General features: G+C 30.3%; 9 protein-coding genes across 9 annotated transcripts; 6 read left to right on the top strand and 3 right to left on the bottom strand.

Annotated features, from left to right (window-relative positions):
- Positions 1 to 548: 548 nt before the first annotated feature.
- UTP6 (snoRNA-binding rRNA-processing protein UTP6) lies at positions 549 to 1,892 on the top strand (the record flags this gene model as incomplete). Its single annotated transcript, XM_064857265.1, has 1 exon — positions 549 to 1,892. The coding sequence occupies one exon, from the start codon at positions 549 to 551 to the stop codon at positions 1,890 to 1,892; it is 1,344 nt and encodes a 447-aa protein (XP_064716398.1).
- A 559-nt stretch (positions 1,893 to 2,451) lies between these two features.
- On the bottom strand, positions 2,452 to 3,801 carry ADA2 (chromatin-binding transcription regulator ADA2; the record flags this gene model as incomplete). The annotated part of the gene is made up of 1 exon (XM_064857264.1): positions 2,452 to 3,801. The coding sequence occupies one exon, from the start codon at positions 3,799 to 3,801 to the stop codon at positions 2,452 to 2,454; it is 1,350 nt and encodes a 449-aa protein (XP_064716397.1).
- Positions 3,802 to 3,906: 105 nt separating this feature from the next.
- On the top strand, positions 3,907 to 4,362 carry PWA37_000589 (uncharacterized protein; the record flags this gene model as incomplete). The annotated part of the gene is made up of 1 exon (XM_064857263.1): positions 3,907 to 4,362. One exon carries the CDS (start codon positions 3,907 to 3,909, stop codon positions 4,360 to 4,362), a length of 456 nt encoding a protein of 151 aa, XP_064716396.1.
- A 597-nt stretch (positions 4,363 to 4,959) lies between these two features.
- On the top strand, positions 4,960 to 5,881 carry RPS17B (40S ribosomal protein eS17 RPS17B; the record flags this gene model as incomplete). Its single annotated transcript, XM_064857262.1, has 2 exons — positions 4,960 to 4,962; positions 5,474 to 5,881. 2 exons carry the CDS (start codon positions 4,960 to 4,962, stop codon positions 5,879 to 5,881), a joined length of 411 nt encoding a protein of 136 aa, XP_064716395.1.
- A 301-nt stretch (positions 5,882 to 6,182) lies between these two features.
- On the bottom strand, positions 6,183 to 7,217 carry ECM11 (Ecm11p; the record flags this gene model as incomplete). The annotated part of the gene is made up of 1 exon (XM_064857261.1): positions 6,183 to 7,217. The coding sequence occupies one exon, from the start codon at positions 7,215 to 7,217 to the stop codon at positions 6,183 to 6,185; it is 1,035 nt and encodes a 344-aa protein (XP_064716394.1).
- Positions 7,218 to 9,049: 1,832 nt separating this feature from the next.
- On the top strand, positions 9,050 to 10,303 carry CYS4 (cystathionine beta-synthase CYS4; the record flags this gene model as incomplete). The annotated part of the gene is made up of 1 exon (XM_064857260.1): positions 9,050 to 10,303. The coding sequence occupies one exon, from the start codon at positions 9,050 to 9,052 to the stop codon at positions 10,301 to 10,303; it is 1,254 nt and encodes a 417-aa protein (XP_064716393.1).
- Positions 10,304 to 11,130: 827 nt separating this feature from the next.
- On the top strand, positions 11,131 to 12,492 carry PTI1 (cleavage polyadenylation factor subunit PTI1; the record flags this gene model as incomplete). Its single annotated transcript, XM_064857259.1, has 1 exon — positions 11,131 to 12,492. The coding sequence occupies one exon, from the start codon at positions 11,131 to 11,133 to the stop codon at positions 12,490 to 12,492; it is 1,362 nt and encodes a 453-aa protein (XP_064716392.1).
- A 1,636-nt stretch (positions 12,493 to 14,128) lies between these two features.
- Positions 14,129 to 16,777, top strand: CHO2 (phosphatidylethanolamine N-methyltransferase; the record flags this gene model as incomplete). The annotated part of the gene is made up of 1 exon (XM_064857258.1): positions 14,129 to 16,777. One exon carries the CDS (start codon positions 14,129 to 14,131, stop codon positions 16,775 to 16,777), a length of 2,649 nt encoding a protein of 882 aa, XP_064716391.1.
- Positions 16,778 to 17,170: 393 nt separating this feature from the next.
- Positions 17,171 to 17,716, bottom strand: RTS3 (Rts3p; the record flags this gene model as incomplete). The annotated part of the gene is made up of 1 exon (XM_064857257.1): positions 17,171 to 17,716. The coding sequence occupies one exon, from the start codon at positions 17,714 to 17,716 to the stop codon at positions 17,171 to 17,173; it is 546 nt and encodes a 181-aa protein (XP_064716390.1).
- Between the last annotated feature and the right edge of the window lie 679 nt (positions 17,717 to 18,395).

Genomic DNA, 18,395 nt, shown 5'->3' with positions numbered 1-18,395 from the left:
CTGATTGGAAAACTACACTAAACTCCTATGGTGTTTAGCGTATCTTGCAGTGGCACTATCTCCTTTCCCAGGCAGAAGAATGTTAGCTAAGGAGAAGAGATTCTGCTCTACCTTTCCTCCACACTTCTTCTTTCCGACTAGAGCAGCCAAGCGAAGACTTTATTAGGGCAATTCTTTGAAATAAGGACGCAAAGGATGAAACAACACAAAATAGAAAAATATTTCACATACGGGTTTCCATAACGGGAAATTCAAATATTGCCAAAAAGTAGGTAAGATTTTTACAGAAAAATAATGTACGGATGTAAAAACAGTCCGCCAATGTTTTTCTACATTTCTTTTTTCACTTTTTGTCTTACAGTAAGTGGAAAATTTTCAATATCTTTACAAAAAATTTAAGATGATCATCTCATCTCATCTTTTCTCTTTATATAGATTATACAGTAACAAAGACATTATTTATCGACAACAAGATAGTTTGTTTCTACCTTCGCAAAATATCCGTGCCAACATTCCCCTCCCAATAAATAATTCATAATTTCTAAAACATGTCAACCAAAACAAGACATTATTTAGAACAATTTATTCCTGAACTAGATGATCTAGTGGAGAAAGGTGTATTCACCAAAGATGAAGTGTCCAACATAATGAAGAAAAGAACTAATTTTGAACACCGCCTAAATTCTCGTGGATCCAGTATAAATGACTACGTGAAATACATTCAATACGAGACTAATGTGGAAAAATTACGTGTCAAAAGAGTCCATAGAATTCTTCAAACAAATAAAACAAACAGTATATCAGATTGGTCTATCCCTCAAAGAATTGGGTTTATATATCAGCGCGGTACCAACAAATTTCCACAAGACCTTAAGTTTTGGGCTATGTATTTAAATTTCCTCAAGAATCGGGGGGTATCTACCTCATATAAAAAAATTCATTCTGTTTACAACACATTATTGAAACTACATCCAAATAATGTTAATATATGGATTAGTTGTGCTAAATATGAATATGAAAAACATGCCAATTTCAAAAGTTGTAGAAGTGTGTTCCAAAACGGGCTAAGGTTTAATCCTGATGTCTCAAAGTTGTGGTTCGAATATATTAAATTTGAATTAAATTTTATAACCAAATTAATTAATAGAAGAAAAGTTATGAATTTAATTAATGAAAGAGAACAAGAATTAGATATGTTGAATGAAGCTAAGGAAAAAGGACCAAATGATGAAAATGAAGATAATGATGACCAAGACTCAAATATTAAAACAATATCGACTGGTGATGCTATGAAGGATAAATTAAATGAATTGCCAGAAGCTGATATGAATATGTTGGGTTCTCAAGAGACTAATCCTGCATTACGTGGTGATATTGCCTTAACTATTTTTGACATTGGTATGAAATCTCTGGGTGAACATTATTTAAAAAAACAAAAAGGTTACTATGCTGTAGCCGATAAAACGACTAATAAAGAATTAAAAAAAGAAGCCATTGAATATCTATATAAGGAATCTCAAAAATATATCGAATTGTTTGATCAATTTAAAGATTTACAACGAGACTATCTAATTAACCATATTTTACAATACTGGAAATTTGAGCACCATGATATATCATTAAAGGAAGAGTTTCCAGAGTACTATCTAATGAATATGTTTATTGATATTACACTTAACATTAGATATATGACTTTGGAAAACTTGGATATTGATCAACTCCAATTATCTGTCAAGAAATATATTGCTTATAAAAGTAAATTACCAGAAAAAGATTCAAAGCAGCTACAAACCAAATATAAGGATTACATTAAAAGCACCTTCCTTGATAATATAGAAGAAGAAGAAGACTCTAGAGTTAAGATTCTTGACTTGATTGTTAAAAAATTGTAATACACATTCCACATATTTTATAAACTATATAAATTATAAAATTCTAGTTACATAAAAGGGAAATAAAAGTAAAATCAACATAGTTTTTTTAAAAAAAAATTGTAATATAAAATATTGACTTTAATTTTCCAAACACTTTTGGTAAAACGTCAACACAATTCATACAATATTCATTTAATTAATAATAATATAATATAAACCGTATATTTAGATAAAAGCGAATGTACTGATTACATACCTATATATAGTACTTTCTGTATGAAAACACTACCAGTAGAAATAACTAACAAAGCAATTAGAACAATTCCATCTAAATACAAACATTTTCTATATATTTCTAGACCTATATTCCTCCTTCAGCTATCCTACTCTCTTTTTTGTAAGTGAAAGTATACTAACGACATAGGCCCATTTAAAAACTCATCCTTTTATCTTTGAAAAGACACCTTTACCATTAACACGACATGAAATGCTTATTCATAATTTTACTGAGGAGAAATGTGAATATTATATAAGTACATATATTTTTTGGTACATAATGTCAATTATTACACTTAGATTACATCCAACTTTGCTGAAGAAAGAAATCATAAACTTTACTTGCTTTCAATGGATCAATATTTAATAACTCTTTACATTCATTTCTTTGCATCTTCCCACCCGACCGCAGTAACTCTCTAAACATGACTTCTTTAATTGCAAGATACGGTTTAGGGTACATTTTCAATTGTACACATAGTTGTTGCTCTTCGGGAGATAATAATCCATAATCTGAACCATGCTGAATATCGTTTACAGTCATTGTTCTCCTTTTTCCACTTGCCTCATTATTACTAGATGAATGGTCTTTTACCAACCCTTTTGATGCTGGTGATGGAGTAGTTCCGGTAGGTGTTGATGTGGCCGTAACAGTTCTATGTCTATTTACTATACCATTAGCTAACGATGTATGTGAATCTGAATTTCCAAGTTTTCCCAACGCTACTATTCTTGCTTGCTTATCACGTTCATATTTTGAACCATCTTCTTTTGTCGTAATACCATTTGCTCTCCATTCTTGTAATACTTGGATTTTAGATCTACAGTCCAATTCTTCCAATATATCCTTTTGAAAATCGTCAAAATCCTTGGCTGTCATCAATTTAGAAAAGGGTTTAATTCTATTAAACAATTCCTTAGCCTCTTTACTTCTTTTTTTATCAATTGCTTGTAATTTTCTATATTCCATTAACCCATTCTCAAATAATAATCTTTTCTTTTCTGCACGGGTAGTTAACCTCGAATTATAAATATCCAATATAGTCAATTTTAACTCGATATCTAAAGGTTGATCATCTGGATCAAACACCATATCTTTCACTAGACCCTCTGCATCATTTTCAAATTCAGTCTCAAATTCTAATCTACCTGGCATAAACCCCTGAATTTCATGACAACTTGGTACAGAGGCCATAGGTTTCCTGGGTGGCTCCAATGGTTTCTCTCGAAAGGCTTCAATTCTCTTTTTTCTTTCTTCCAAAAATTTATCTTGTGAAACATTGATAGTTTTTGTTATGTCAGGAATGGGATAGTAAGGTGATTCAATATAGTATTTAATATAGTGATCCTTGACTTCTTCTTTATCTCGAGATCCAATATGATCTGCAATATCTTGCCAATTACCTAACCCTAAGGTTTGTGCACCTTTGACTAATTGTAATTCCTCATCGGCGCCCCAATCTTCCACTAGGATAGGATATGAATTGGTTTCAATGATCCGATAATCATGGTATGGTCTGTGATTTCCATTATAAGAACCTTGAGCAAAACACGGTACACATAAATCATATTCTGGACAAACAGCACATGTAATTCTTACTCTATTTGTACAGTCAGACGAACAAACGTCACAATGGAATTTATTGGACATCTGTGAAGGTCAAAGAAAAAAAAAAGAGAAAAAGTTAAGTTTAAAAGAAAGTGGGAGGAATGAACTGCAAATTATCAAAGATGCTATTAAAGAGATTAGAAACAAATGACTTTCCAACCAAAAGATGAATATGTGATAGAGTTTATTGAAATGCACACAATATTGTTCTCGAACTTAGTCAATACGAAAGAATTTCAAACCCTCTACGGATGGTATGGCTTATTATTGTTTACACCATTTTTCTCCATGATAATATCTTCAAATTTTTTATTTCTTTTTTTTTTTTTTTGTTTTTTTTGGTTATTCTCGATTTCTTCAAAAAATATTTACACTATACACGGAAAATGGAAAAAAAGCGGAGTAATAGCAATTCCGGGAAAATTTCTCCGTTCTTGTCCTTTTTACATATTCCGTAAAATAAATAGTTCTGGAGACTGGTACATCCGTGCACCTACTAACTGTAAAATATTTACTTTTTCTTTAATAGTTTGTATTACTGGTTTAGGAAAATGTTGTTATTATGATATGCCAGTTGCGCATTTAAATAATGATAAAGATTAAATTCCAAAAAAAATTGAATAAGTTAACTCTGTACACCACGGGGCTATGAACACAAACAAATTCCAAACAGAAATGGCGTTACAGATTCTTCATGCTTTTTGCCAACGTCCTTCCTACCAATTGCTGCAGTGATTGATTCGTCCGTTAGTAGACAGCAGCCCAGGCGAGAGTTTTTGTCCCAGTCTTCAGCTTATCTGTCTGATGATAACAAGAGTTTGCTTCAGAGAGGTAACTCCTGCCAATCAACTCCTACATTCCTTGGAACCTGGGAAAGTCCTTCGAATTTTGTTTTCTGGTGTGACCTAACCAGCAGTCTTCGACCACTGGTGCGGGAAAGCTCACTGATTGTGTTTTTTGCATTGTAACTAATATTGTCCTTAGTGTTTGTAGTCCTTTGTGGTAATCACGAGCGATTGTGTGTAGGTGGTTGTTCATCGATCATTGAGCACCGGTGTACCATGATATTAAATTCACTATTATAACAAATATTTCTAGTGTTTGTGCGAAGTGGTACTATTAGGGAACGGTCTGTTGCGATTTAACCAGTTGCTATTAATCTTTTGAAGTCAAAGCAAATCGACACTTGCAAATACAAAAATGGTACGTAAATGAAATAAAGAGAATAAGCCCGGTTACAATGGTTTTGTAAAAAAAAAAGGGAGTTGGAGACATGCTTTTGAAATAGAATAACTTCATGAGGAATTAAAAAAACATCCTGATAAAGTAATGTGATTTTTTTTGATAATGATGATGTAACACCATTGTATATTTAGAAGTATATTACTGATTAATGTTTTTTTTTTAAACAGCAACACATCTGGAGAGTATAATAATGAAGATCTTTGTTTTTGTGAAACAAATAGGATATAAACAATGAAATGCAAAAATGAAGAAGAAGAAGAAAGCAAACACGTTATTTCTAAAAAGTGATTACTACTTGAAAAAAAGTTGTCTCCTTAACTTTTATAGTATGAGCTTCGTTTACTAACAAAATAAATAACCACAATATAATTAAATTTGACATGAATATTAATTTATTCGCTGAATTTAATAATGTGTATTTTATTTGTTGTGTTTTTTTCGTTATTATTATTTTTTCTTTTTCAAATAGGGTAGAGTTAGAACTAAAACCGTTAAGCGTGCTTCCAAGGCTTTGATTGAACGTTACTATCCAAAATTAACTTTGGATTTCCAAACTAACAAGAGATTATGTGATGAAATCGCTACCATTCAATCCAAGAGATTAAGAAACAAGATCGCTGGTTACACCACCCATTTAATGAAGAGAATTCAAAAGGGTCCAGTCAGAGGTATTTCTTTCAAGTTACAAGAAGAAGAAAGAGAAAGAAAGGATCAATACGTTCCAGAAGTTTCTGCCTTAGACTTATCTCACCGTAACGGTGTCTTAAACGTTGATGCTCAAACCGCTGACTTAGTTAAATCTTTAGGTTTATCTTTACCATTATCTGTTATCAACATTTCTGCTCAAAGAGACAGAAGATTCAGAAAGAGAAACTAGATTTATCATATATAATTTATGTATATTTTCTTTTCTATTCTTTTCTTTTCTTTAAGTGCTATAGCAAGTATATAAATCAAAAATAACTCATAAGGTTTGAAATATTTACCTGACTTTAAAACTTAATTCTTCTTAAGTTAATCCTGGAATGATGGGTAGACAACGGATTAAGATATAGTAGGAAAAACTTAATGGTTTAATATTTAAAACACTTGTAACTAAGGAGATGGTTAGCAATTAGTTAATTTGTTTGATTACATCTCGACACATATACATACATATACATATACATATACATATGTTATAATATATCAAGCATATTTTTAGCAATACTTTTAATTTTTTTTAATTTACCATCCAAATGATTTTCTTGATTTATTAAGGCGTCACATCGATCACTCATAGTCCTAGTTACTATCTGGAATTTATAACTTAGATCAAGCCTAGTTTTCATAAGTTCTTCAATTAAATTTTCATGTTCAATGGTAAAATTATGTCCCCATTCCAACCATTTCTCCAAGGGAAACTGAATTATATCTTTACAATAATCCAATTCTTCGTTAGGATCTACATCTTCAAACAATTCGACAAACAATTTTTCTTTCTCTTCTTCAGTAGCAAGAATGTTTTTTCTTTCATACAACAACTCATCAAAATTTTTTTTCTTTCCTGGGTCCACAGGAATATTATCAACATTATCAAACTGTTTTATATTTGTAGTGTCGAGATGACTATTTATCGACATTTGTGATTGTTTAGTCTTTTTCAATTTACCTGTTATATTAAGATTTTCAATCTTAGATCTTTTCCTCACTTTACGTCCTTTACTATCGTCCATTAAATTATCCTCATTGTTGTGGTTACTACTACTATTTATAGTCTTTTTATTCATATCTGTTAATGAAAATACATTTTTATCGAATAATTCAGTTTTGATAACTGGAGAAGATCTATTTTCTAGAAGAGTGGCATCATTCTTATGAGTTTTCACATTCTTATTAGTCACAACATTGTTATCTGTATCATTTTTACCAATATTTGAAGTCGAAAGTATATAGTCAGAGAAATTAACTTTATCTTTAACTGTACTACTCTTATCACTCTTGTTGTTGTAATTAATATTGGTACTATTACTGTTATTGTAATGAGTTGTTATAGTTTTATTTTTATTATTTGTGTATGGGCGGCTATTTGGGATCTTCGATATTGAAAGTTTATTACTAGTAACACTTTTCTCGGTTTTAGGCGTAAATAAGAATTGATCTTTAATTGGACCAACATCCAATTCAGCTTTATAAGAAGTATCCAAATTTGGTTCAGTTTTAACAACTACCATTACTGATCTCTTCTTATATATATGTATATATATATCTTTTTTTCTTTTTTTTTTCTTTTTCTTTTTCTTTTATTTTTATTTTCTGGATTTTTATGTATTTATTTTATTTTAAGATACGTATTTTTATACTACTTTTTCTTATATTTTAAGATTTTCTTACTCTTTTGAAAACAGTACCTAACTAAATACAGTTAAAGAGAAGATACGAATCAAGATTTTTAGATGACAAGATAGACTTGTAAATATAACAATTTTGTTAAGTGGGGAATGTAATAGAAGAGACTATCATTTGTTTTGTTGTACAACAGAATAACTTGCTAAGTTATGCCTTTTAAAGTACGTGTAATAGTAGATAGAAAACATTAAAAAGACATGAATAGATAAGAAAAAACTTATAGTATAACGTTTCGGTCTATACATTTGCTTCTAATATGTTTTAAAAATAGAATATAAGGGGGGGGTTATCTCAAGCAAAACAATAATATATGGATATTAATTATATACAATAACCACTCAAAAATTGTATAGTTGGTTGATTCTAACTAATAAATAGGTTAGCCCTAGTTATTATCGTTATTCTTGTTGTTCTTCCAGATGGAACCTATTAGACAGAGAACAAATGTCAATACTGATAATTGCCTCTGGTACTATCTCTCAATAATCAAAGGTCTCTTGAATAAGCTTCTTTTCAGTCATTTACCACTAATGTCTATGCGCCGATCATTTGTTAACTCGAATATATGAATTTGGGAATAATATAAAGGAAAAAAAAAGATTAAAAAAATATAATCTCCTTACACACACATTCACTTATTCACATGCTAACAATGTTTTCTCATCTACATAAAGAGCTGTGCTTCCTCCTTCTGTCTTAATACGTTTTTCTTTTCTTCTCCTTCCTTACATTTTTATTTTTTGTATCTTTTCCTTTTCTCTAAAAGGAAGGTGACACAAAAAATAAAAAGGGAAAGTCATTTAAAGCCCATAAAAATGATTAATTCTTTACAACGAAGCCCGTATGTATGAATGCGTATACACCAATAATCTAAGAGAAAGAGATGCTTGACATTAACGATTAATGTTTATCAATGTGTGTCCTTCTTGGTGCTTCTGTTTCTGTTTTTGTTTCTTTCCTTTCCTTCTTTTCTTCCTTCTTCATTTTATTATAAAAAAGTGTGTAATTTTTTGCAGATAACAGACAGATACAAGGTTTCCATAGGATAAATAAATTATAAGACATTATGTACCAGATAAGAAGTGAAAGAGAAAGAACATGAGATGAGTAAAGCAAAAGTTTTCCTGAGAGCTTTGTGCTTCTGTGTTTTGTTTAGTCTACGTTTGTTTAACTTTCTAAAACCCGTCATTCCCGCCTTTCTTTTCTTTTCTTTTCTTTTTTTTTTTTTTTTTTTTTCGTTCTTTTTGCATGTCTTGCCAGAATTTTGCCCTTCACGCCCAAAACGGAAATATAGGTCCACCACAGTTCATTCCGAATATATTCTTCAAACGATATTCTTATTCTTATTCTTATTCTTGTAGTTGTCATTGTTATCATCACTAAATTCTAAGTCAATTATGTATCTTTATCGTTTGTTTTAAACACCAAATATATATATATATATATACTTCTTAATCGATTCTTTGAACTATGCTTTATACGTTTTTAGTCAAACTCTTGCTTTCCTCCTCTTTCTTACCTCGAATATATAACTTCAATACAGAACATACACCTACACATAGATAGAAAAAAAAAAAAAGAACAAGACAACAGAACTCGTCATATCACAAATAATTCTATAGCCGTATTTACCCTTTCATACTTTCCATCAATAATAATGACAGACACCAGAACCAATGTTATTGACTTAGTTGGTAACACACCATTAATCGAATTGAAAAAGTTACCAAAGGCCCTCGGTATCAAACCACAAGTCTTCTGCAAGTTAGAATTATACAACCCTGGTGGTTCCACCAAGGATCGTATCGCCAAGAACATGATCGAGTACGCCGAAGAAAAGGGTATCATCTCTCCAGAAAAGACCACTTTAATCGAACCTACCTCCGGTAACACTGGTATTGGTCTAGCCTTAATCGGTGCCATCAAAGGTTACAGAACAATCATCACTTTACCTGAAAAAATGTCCAATGAAAAAGTCTCTGTCTTGAAGGCCCTTGGGGCAGAAATTATTAGAACCCCAACTGAGGCTGCCTGGGATTCTCCAGAATCGCACATCGGTGTCGCCAAGAAATTGGAAAAGGAAATCCCAGGTGCCATCATATTGGATCAGTATAACAATCAGAGAAACCCAGAAGCTCACTACTTCGGTACTGGCAGAGAAATTAAAGAACAACTGGCCCGTTTGAATAAATTTGATCAATTGCATGCCGTCGTTGCTGGTGCTGGTACTGGTGGTACAATCACTGGTATTGCCAAATATTTGAAAGAAGAAAACCCATGCATTAAAATCGTCGGTGCCGATCCTGTTGGTTCCATCTTAGCTTTACCAAAATCCCTAAACGATGCCCCAATAGCCGAATACAAAGTAGAAGGTATTGGTTATGATTTTATTCCAAAAGTTTTGAACAGAGATTTAATCGATGTCTGGTATAAGACTGAAGATAAACCATCGTTCAAATATGCTCGCCAATTAATCTCTAATGAAGGTGTTCTTATTGGTGGTTCTTCTGGTAGTGCTTTCAGCGCTCTAGTCAATTACTGTCAAGAACATCCAGAATTGACCGAAGATGACGTAATTGTCGTCATCTTCCCAGACTCCATTAGATCTTACTTGACTAAATTCGTTGATGACGAATGGTTGAAGACTAATAACTTGTGGGATGATGACATCTTGAAGAGATTCAACCCAAGTGTCAAGGCTACTACTAACACAGAAAAGGATATTTTCCACGGTGCTATCGTCAAGGATTTAAATTTGAAACCCGTCGTTTCTGTTTACAATGATGCTAAAGTAGCTGATGTAGTAAAAATTTTAAATGAAAATGGCTTTGACCAATTACCTGTTTTAACTCATGATGGTAAATTAGCCGGTTTGGTCACTTTATCCCAAGTTTTGAAAAAAAATCTCTAATGGTGATATTACAAAAACTGATTCGATTACCGGCCACTACTTTGATTTCAATAAACTAAATAATTTCAATGAAGTCTCCTCGTATAACGAAAATAAGTCTGGTAAGAAGAAATTTGTTAAATTTGACGAAAATACAAAATTATCTGATCTAAACAATTTCTTTGAAAAGAATTCATCTGCAATCATCACTGATGGTTTAAAACCAATTCATATTGTCACCAAGATGGACTTACTAAGTTACTTAGCTTAATCAAACATTAAAAGAAAAACAGAAAATTAAAAAACCCTACACATATAAAATATCATTTATTAATAATAACGTTTTTATCGTATTCAACATACTTTAATCATATTTTGGCATTTGTATTAATAAAAAAAAAAGTACTTTTACATATATATATATATATATAACGATACATAGTCTTATAACTTAAATACCTATATATACATATCTACATTCAACATTGTAATATTGAAATATTTACTATTAAATTTTAGTAATTATATATATACAACAATCGATTAATTAGTATCGAACCTTTTTCGAAAGTTTCCTCCTTTTTTCTTACTTTAACAAAATAAAACAATTCAAAAAAAAAAAAGAAAGAAAAATGAATTTTAAAAATTGAAAAGTTAATGCAAGAAACTATTCAATAAGAAAAAAAATGCCTTAAAACAAAAATAAAAAAACAAATATAACTAACTATATAATACTTTTATATTCAAAACAGTTCAAAGTTTTGCTTTAGAATTACCGACCAGCTTATAAAAAACTATAACGCAAGATACCAAAAAAGAAAAAAAATTAAAACAAAAAAAAAACGGATATGATGGCAACAGACCCAAGAAGAAGAAGATCAACTCATCTTCTAACCCCAGATAATTTAACCACTTGTATACAGGTCACTAATATACCTAATGATTGGACCTCAGATACAGTAACATCAGTAATTGCAGGGTCAGGTCGTATCATTGATATTACTACCAAGAACGATCCAAGAACAGGAAAATTGGCTTATATCAATTATGATTATGTATCGAGTAGAGAGTGTCAGGAAGCATATGATATGTTGATTAAAATTGAAAAATTTCCATGTAAGCTAGAAAAGATCATTCCCCCAAATTATAAAGAAAGATTAGATGATATGGTAAAGGGAGTAATCAAACCAAGTTTGGAATTGAAGAGAGATGCATATCCCTGGAGTTATTCATTAGAATTGCCATTTCAAATGATCACTGCTATCCCATTGCCAAGAAAACCAAACCCACAACATAACAAAGATTCTAATATTGTATTTCCTGATATTTTAAGTAAAGCATCTCAACATTTGCCAGCATTCAAGGAGTATCTATTAAAAGCGAAAGACGATGATGCAATATCAATTAGTTTAAGTAAGATACCACCACTACAATTGATTGAAATTATATCCAATTTAAAGATTTTGGCCAACCAAGGGAATTCTAAAAAAGACCAATTGAGTCAGTTTTTGTGGAATAATAATAATTTGATTATCCCAATTGCACAAGCTTTACTTGAAATGGGATTTTTCACTGAAGATATAGTTAGCAATGTTTTACGAAATATAAATTTTAATAATAACAACAATAGTGGTAATGGTAGTGGTAACAACACGTCCAATCCTTCAACTATATCTAATACACCATTGCCAATATATAATAATATGTCTAATAATCAAAACAATATCAACAATAACAATAATAAAATTTTAATGGGAGCTACACCATCTCAAATGGTTGTACCGGGTATGGTTCCACCTCCAGTCCCCTTTGGGTTTCCTGGAGATATGACATCACAATCATATATGCCTGCAATGAACAACAACATAACTATACCTATTATGAATACAAATACAATCGCTAACAACAACAACAACAACAATAATAATAGTAATAATAGTAATAATAACTCTGCAATACCACCATTAACAAGTATGAATCAACAGCGATCTACACTCACAGCACCAATAATAAGTAATAATAATAATAATAATAATAATAATAATAATAATAATAGTAAGACAATAAATTATAATAAATTACAAAATCTGCCAGTTGAACAACAAGAAATGATAAAACAAGTACTGGCATTAACAGATGACCAATTAACCCAGTTGCCTGTTGATCAACAAAGAATGGTCCATAACCTCAGAAAGGATTATTTAGTATAAATCTGACACTATCAAATAGGATTAGTAGTAGTGATAATCATGATAATAGTTACTATATAAATCACAAATTAGTACATATATACCTATTCAATGTTATTGAACAAGCAAAAAAAAAAGTATATATATATAATTTTATGCAATTTTATACAGAGTTTGTTAAAGAAAACAAGGAAAGAGAGAAATACGTAGAATTGACATTAATATATTTCTTTACTAAAAAAACATCTTATTGTTGATAACCCCATTTGATCAGAAAAACTTATTTACCTTGTCTATCTTATTAATTTATCAAACCTCAATCTCAAATTAGATATATCCAAATTTGAATTGATAGATATATTAAACATGTGTGCATATTATTATATTCATGAATTGAAGTACTATCTTCTGCTACTGCCCTAATTCAAATTGTACCACTTTATTGTATGTAAAAAATAGAAAAAGCGTAAAAGAAAAAAGAAAAGAAAGAAAAAAAGGAGAAATTTCCAGATCAAAAAATCTTCACTTCAAAAAAAAAAAAAGAAAAAAACTGATGACCACCAAAAAACGATCCGAATTTCACATGAAGCTCAGGATTTCAAGGAATTACGTAATCAGAAAGAAATAGAAATAGAACTGGAAAAAGAAAAAGACAATCGGTGAGGCAAATTTGCCGCTATCATTTGCCGCGTGCTACGAGAAAGATATACACCAACCATGAGTCAATTTAAAATGATATACAGTTTTTATCCTGGCTAAAGAACGTCAGTGTTTCTTGTGACAACTACTATCATTGCTTACTAAATTGCTGTTGTACTTCTTTACAATCTTTAGAACACAACTTTAGAGGCTGCAAAACTGGTATATAGCAAAACTAATCTGTGGAGTTCCCTGCCATCTTTTATTGTTCTTTTTTTTTTGGATTACTCCTTCTTTTTGTTTTCTCATTTTTTTCTTTATTTCAATCTGTGTAACTCCATTGAATAAAGAGAGAAAGAAAGAGAGAAAACAATTTAATCAATAGACAAACGGCATGGCATTAACAGATATATACAAATTAGGTAATGTTTTTAAATTTTTCAGATAACCTTAATAATCCATTTTCTGTATTTTGACATATTCGAGGATATTCATCCATATATATATGTATACGTATATATATAGAAAGAGAGAGAGAGAGAGAAAGAAGAAAAAAGACATACGGTTTTATGTGAATCAATCTTGACAAAATTATGGAATACAAAAGTATATACTTCTTTTTTCCCTTTCCCTTTCCCTTTTCTTTTTCTTTAAATCTATCTTTTGTACATTATAATTATAAATATACAAATTAGTTAATAACAACGTATGATAAATTATACAGTTGCAAGTTTTTTTATATTTTTATCTTTTAGTTGATAAATAAAAACAATCTGCAAACAACCATTAAATTATCTTTATAATTACTATATCATAACTAGCTCAGCCTAGTTCTACGATTTTTTTCCTTCGGTTGTTAGGTAATTCATAATAGACTTTATTATAATCCTATAATACTACTGCTATTATCATTATCATAGCTAATACTCTCTTTTTATTGTCTCTTCTTCAACAAAGAGTTTTAAATATTATTAAAGGAGTTGATATTTTATTATTAATAATTTTTTTTGCTTTAATTATGTCCTTAATAGATACCACAACTGTGCACGCACCATCATCATCTTCTGCTTCCTTAAAATTAGAGAAGACAGATCATCATATGGCTATAACTAGATCTACAGGGGTTGAATTCACTCCTCCTGTGACTCACGACATGGTTCGATCCCTATTTGACCCAACAATTAAGAAATCATTTTTTGAAATTATTGTTTTAGCAATATTACTATCTAATTTTATTTTAGCTTATGTCCTTTGCATTAAATTAGGCGCCAATTTTACAAAAGATTTTTATATCTTACAATATATCTTCTGGAGACTTTCATACAACGTCGGTATTGGGTTCATCTTACATTATCAATCACATTACGAATCCCTAACAAATTATGCAAAGAGAAACAAATTATTTGATAAAAAAAATCAGTCCAATTCAAAACTGGCTAGATTATTACAGTTTGAATTGAAAAGTAAATTGAACAAAGAGGAACAAAATAATATTTACTCATATCCTGATGAACTAAACGTTTGGCTAATCTTTAGACAATTTGTAGACTTGATTTTAATGCAAGATTTTAATACTTATATGGTCTATGTTTTTTTATCTCTACCCATCAATAATCTTTCTAAACTGATTCAATGGAAATCCATTTTTGGCCTGCTTTTGATTCTTTTCAATATTTGGGTCAAGTTGGATGCTCATCGTGTTGTCAAAGATTTCGCATGGTATTGGGGCGACTTCTTTTTCTTACAAAAGGGATCTGAACTGATCTTTGATGGCGTCTTTAATATATCTCCACATCCAATGTATTCAATCGGTTATGCAGGATATTATGGCTTATCTTTGATCAGTGGAGATTATCAGGTTCTTTTAATATCCATTTTTGGTCATTTATCCCAATTCTTATTCTTAAAATACGTCGAGAATCCACATATTGAGAGAACTTACGGTAATGAAGGTTCTTCTGATAGTTCAATTTTATCATCAAGTGGTAATTGTGGTGTTGATGATTTAATCACAAGAGAAAATTATGATTATTCAAGACCTTTAATATCTATTGGTTTTTGGTTAGAGAATTTTGATAAACTAAGGATTGGTGACATCACTACTGTGATTTCTATTTTATCTCTGATTGCCTGGTATTTCGAATATCAGCCATCTGCTTTCACCCTATTTTTATCAACCTTTATGGTCAAGTTAGTATCATGGTCTTTGATAAGTGCCATTCTATGGAAACAACATGTCTCAAAGTGGTTTACCAAATTGTACTTGTCGAATGGGTACACGCAAGTCTATTCTTATCAACAATGGCAATTTTTATACAACTATAGTCAAACTATAAGTTATTCTCTATTAATTTTACAAACAGTTAATCAAATGAGGCAGTGTTATTACAATCGGAACATGGAAAATCCAATTAAAAGCTATATGAATGATATCATATTTGGCTTATTGTTATGTGCTTTACAAATCTGGTGTAATGAGGAGATTAGATCAGCTATCTCTGATTTTGGTTGGTTCTATGGTGACTTCTTTCTAAGTAACTATATTACCCATAAAAAATTGACATCACAAGGCATCTATAAATATTTGAATGACCCAGAGACTGTCTTAGGTGTTTCTGGTGTTTGGGGTACTGTTTTAATGACACAATTCTGCTATCATAATGTTTTGTTGGCTACTTTATGGACATTGACCAATTTCGTATTAATTAAATTTATAGAAAGACCCCATCTAATTAAATTATATGGTAACGATAATGCAAATAGACAAAGTGGCGTTCAAAGGACCCTGCTTCAAATGAAACCCATTAGACGTGTAAGTGAAATTGTGGATAATATGGAGCGTTTAATCATCACAAATTTGCTAAAAACCAGTGGTAGGAATACCCCTCTTGATAGTGATGAGGAACAAGATAATAATAAGAGCAGTTCCTTAGATGAAATAGCTCTATCAAAACGTAAAGATTGGAATAGTGTTTTAGAGCATGCATTATACAATGTCAGTAAGAACTTAAAGACTAACTGTGAATTAAAATTGCTATCAGTTAAAAATAACACAGTGATATTGCCAAATGAAATTATCGTACATTGGAAGATCCCAAAGGAGCTATACGGTATTAATGATTGGATTGGATTACATAGAGTGATAGACACTCAAAATAATCATAAATATAAAAGTGTTTCACCTGTAGGCCACTGTCAGTCTATTTTTAAAGATTCCATTAATATCAATGTGAGTAATGGTAACGGTAATCAATATGTTGAAGGTGATATTATCTTTAACCATAATCAATTATATTTTGAAAACGGGATCTTTGAGTTTAAGTACCACCAAAGGACTTCACAAAAAGTAATGGCGATTTCACAACCTTTTAGAATCAGATGGCCCCAATTACGAATAGATTCGCTTGAATCGTTAATTAAATCATTATCTGAGTTATGTGAAAGAATCGAATGCGTTGAAAGAAGAAGAAATAATAGTAATAGTGATAATAATGACATACACATTTCATTTAATTCCAATTTCACTATTGAATCACTAAGAAGTTTGCTCCGTGATAGTATGGGTATTACGCTGAGTAAAGAATATATCAAAAATGTTCAAGGAAATGTTAATACCCTCTGTAGTAAGGTGTGGGAAGTTAAGAAAATCTTAGACGAATTAGATTGATTGAATTAATTCTTAATATATATATATATATATCCTATACTTATTATATACTTTATAATAAAAAAAATAAAAAATAGATTATAATGTAAAGCAAATGAATGTATACTATATTGTATTATACATATATATATATATGTATGTATATGTGTGTGTTGTGTGGTAAATTTATCAAAAATATGTATATATATATATATATATATATATATGTATGTATGTATGTATTATATAATCCTAGATGATAGAAACTAACAACTGGCAAATGAATAAGGGAAAAAAAGACAGGAATGAATATTTATCTAGATGGTGTAAAACATGGGCAATAATGAATAGGTAGATCAATGAATTTGTCAAAATAGTAATTTATAAAAATAAATACATTTAAAATAAAACCGTTCAACGAATGTTATGGTATACACTACTGGAAGTACGTCTTCTTCTTCTATTACCCATGATATCACCATTAATATTATTTATGGTTGTGGTTGTAACATAATCACCAGAGACATCAGCATGAGAGGACAAATAATTATGCCCTTCTATATTGGATGTGATAGATCCTTTATTTATACTTGAGTGTCTTGAATGAGAAGGTGTATATAGGTTTAGATTGACATTATCGATTATAATAGCACTTTCATCATCACTTTCAAATACAGGTAAGTGAGTTTCATTCCTATGATTGGAGGTGTCATTATTGTTATTATTTTTGCTGTTATTAATATTGCTATTGCTACTACTATGTCTTTTATTTAAATAGTTTATAGTACTTCTTAAATAATTATTTTCTCTTTTCAATTGATCGATTTCTCTTAACAATTTGATGACAATTGCATCCTGTTCATTTTCCATTTTATTTATAATTTCCTCACGAGAAAGACGTCTTACTTTATTTGCTTTATTTGATACAACTAAAAGTTGATGTGCTTGACTCATTGACATTGTTATTATTGTTATTATTGATTTATTGATTTACTAATTAATTAAATTATTATTATTAGTAGTAGTGTCACCACAACAACAGCTACCAAGTTTTATTATATTTCAATGTAGTTTGTTAGTGTTTTATAAATGATGCAGTAGATATAATGTTTATAAGTGTAGCCGATCAAGTAAACTTATTTTCTAATTAGGATCAGTACTAGGGGTTCTATACATATATATATATGTATGTATGTATATGTTATCAATTGGATCAAATTCACCTCGTTTGTAATTTTTTAGAATTTGGATTTAACTGATCAACTATATTGTGTTATTATTGTTTTTTTGTTCCAGGCTTATCTTTTACTGTTTTTATCTTCTTTTCCCTAAAAGAGCAATGAGGCGCGGGGCGTTGGGTTTGCTCGTTTCTTTTTCTTTTTTCTTTTTTCTTTTTCTTTAGTGAGAGAAGAATAAGAAAGAAAAATATGAGGACTGTTGAGTTTATTCAGTATGGCAAGTTTTACCGTTGTGATGATACCGCTGGTAAAACATACGTAAACATATACATATATATATATATGTATATTTATAAATATATACATTCATGGGCACATCCGTACGTATTTGCGTAATGGTTTATACGGTTGTGACTGAAGATGGTGCACATGTATGTATTTACCCCTGTTACGTGAGTCAG

This window comes from Arxiozyma heterogenica, assembly GCF_036370985.1.
Source record: "Arxiozyma heterogenica strain weizmannii chromosome Unknown scaffold_11, whole genome shotgun sequence".
NCBI classification, from domain to species: Eukaryota; Fungi; Ascomycota; class Saccharomycetes; order Saccharomycetales; family Saccharomycetaceae; genus Arxiozyma; species Arxiozyma heterogenica.
This window is presented reverse-complemented; position numbering and strand designations above follow the sequence as displayed.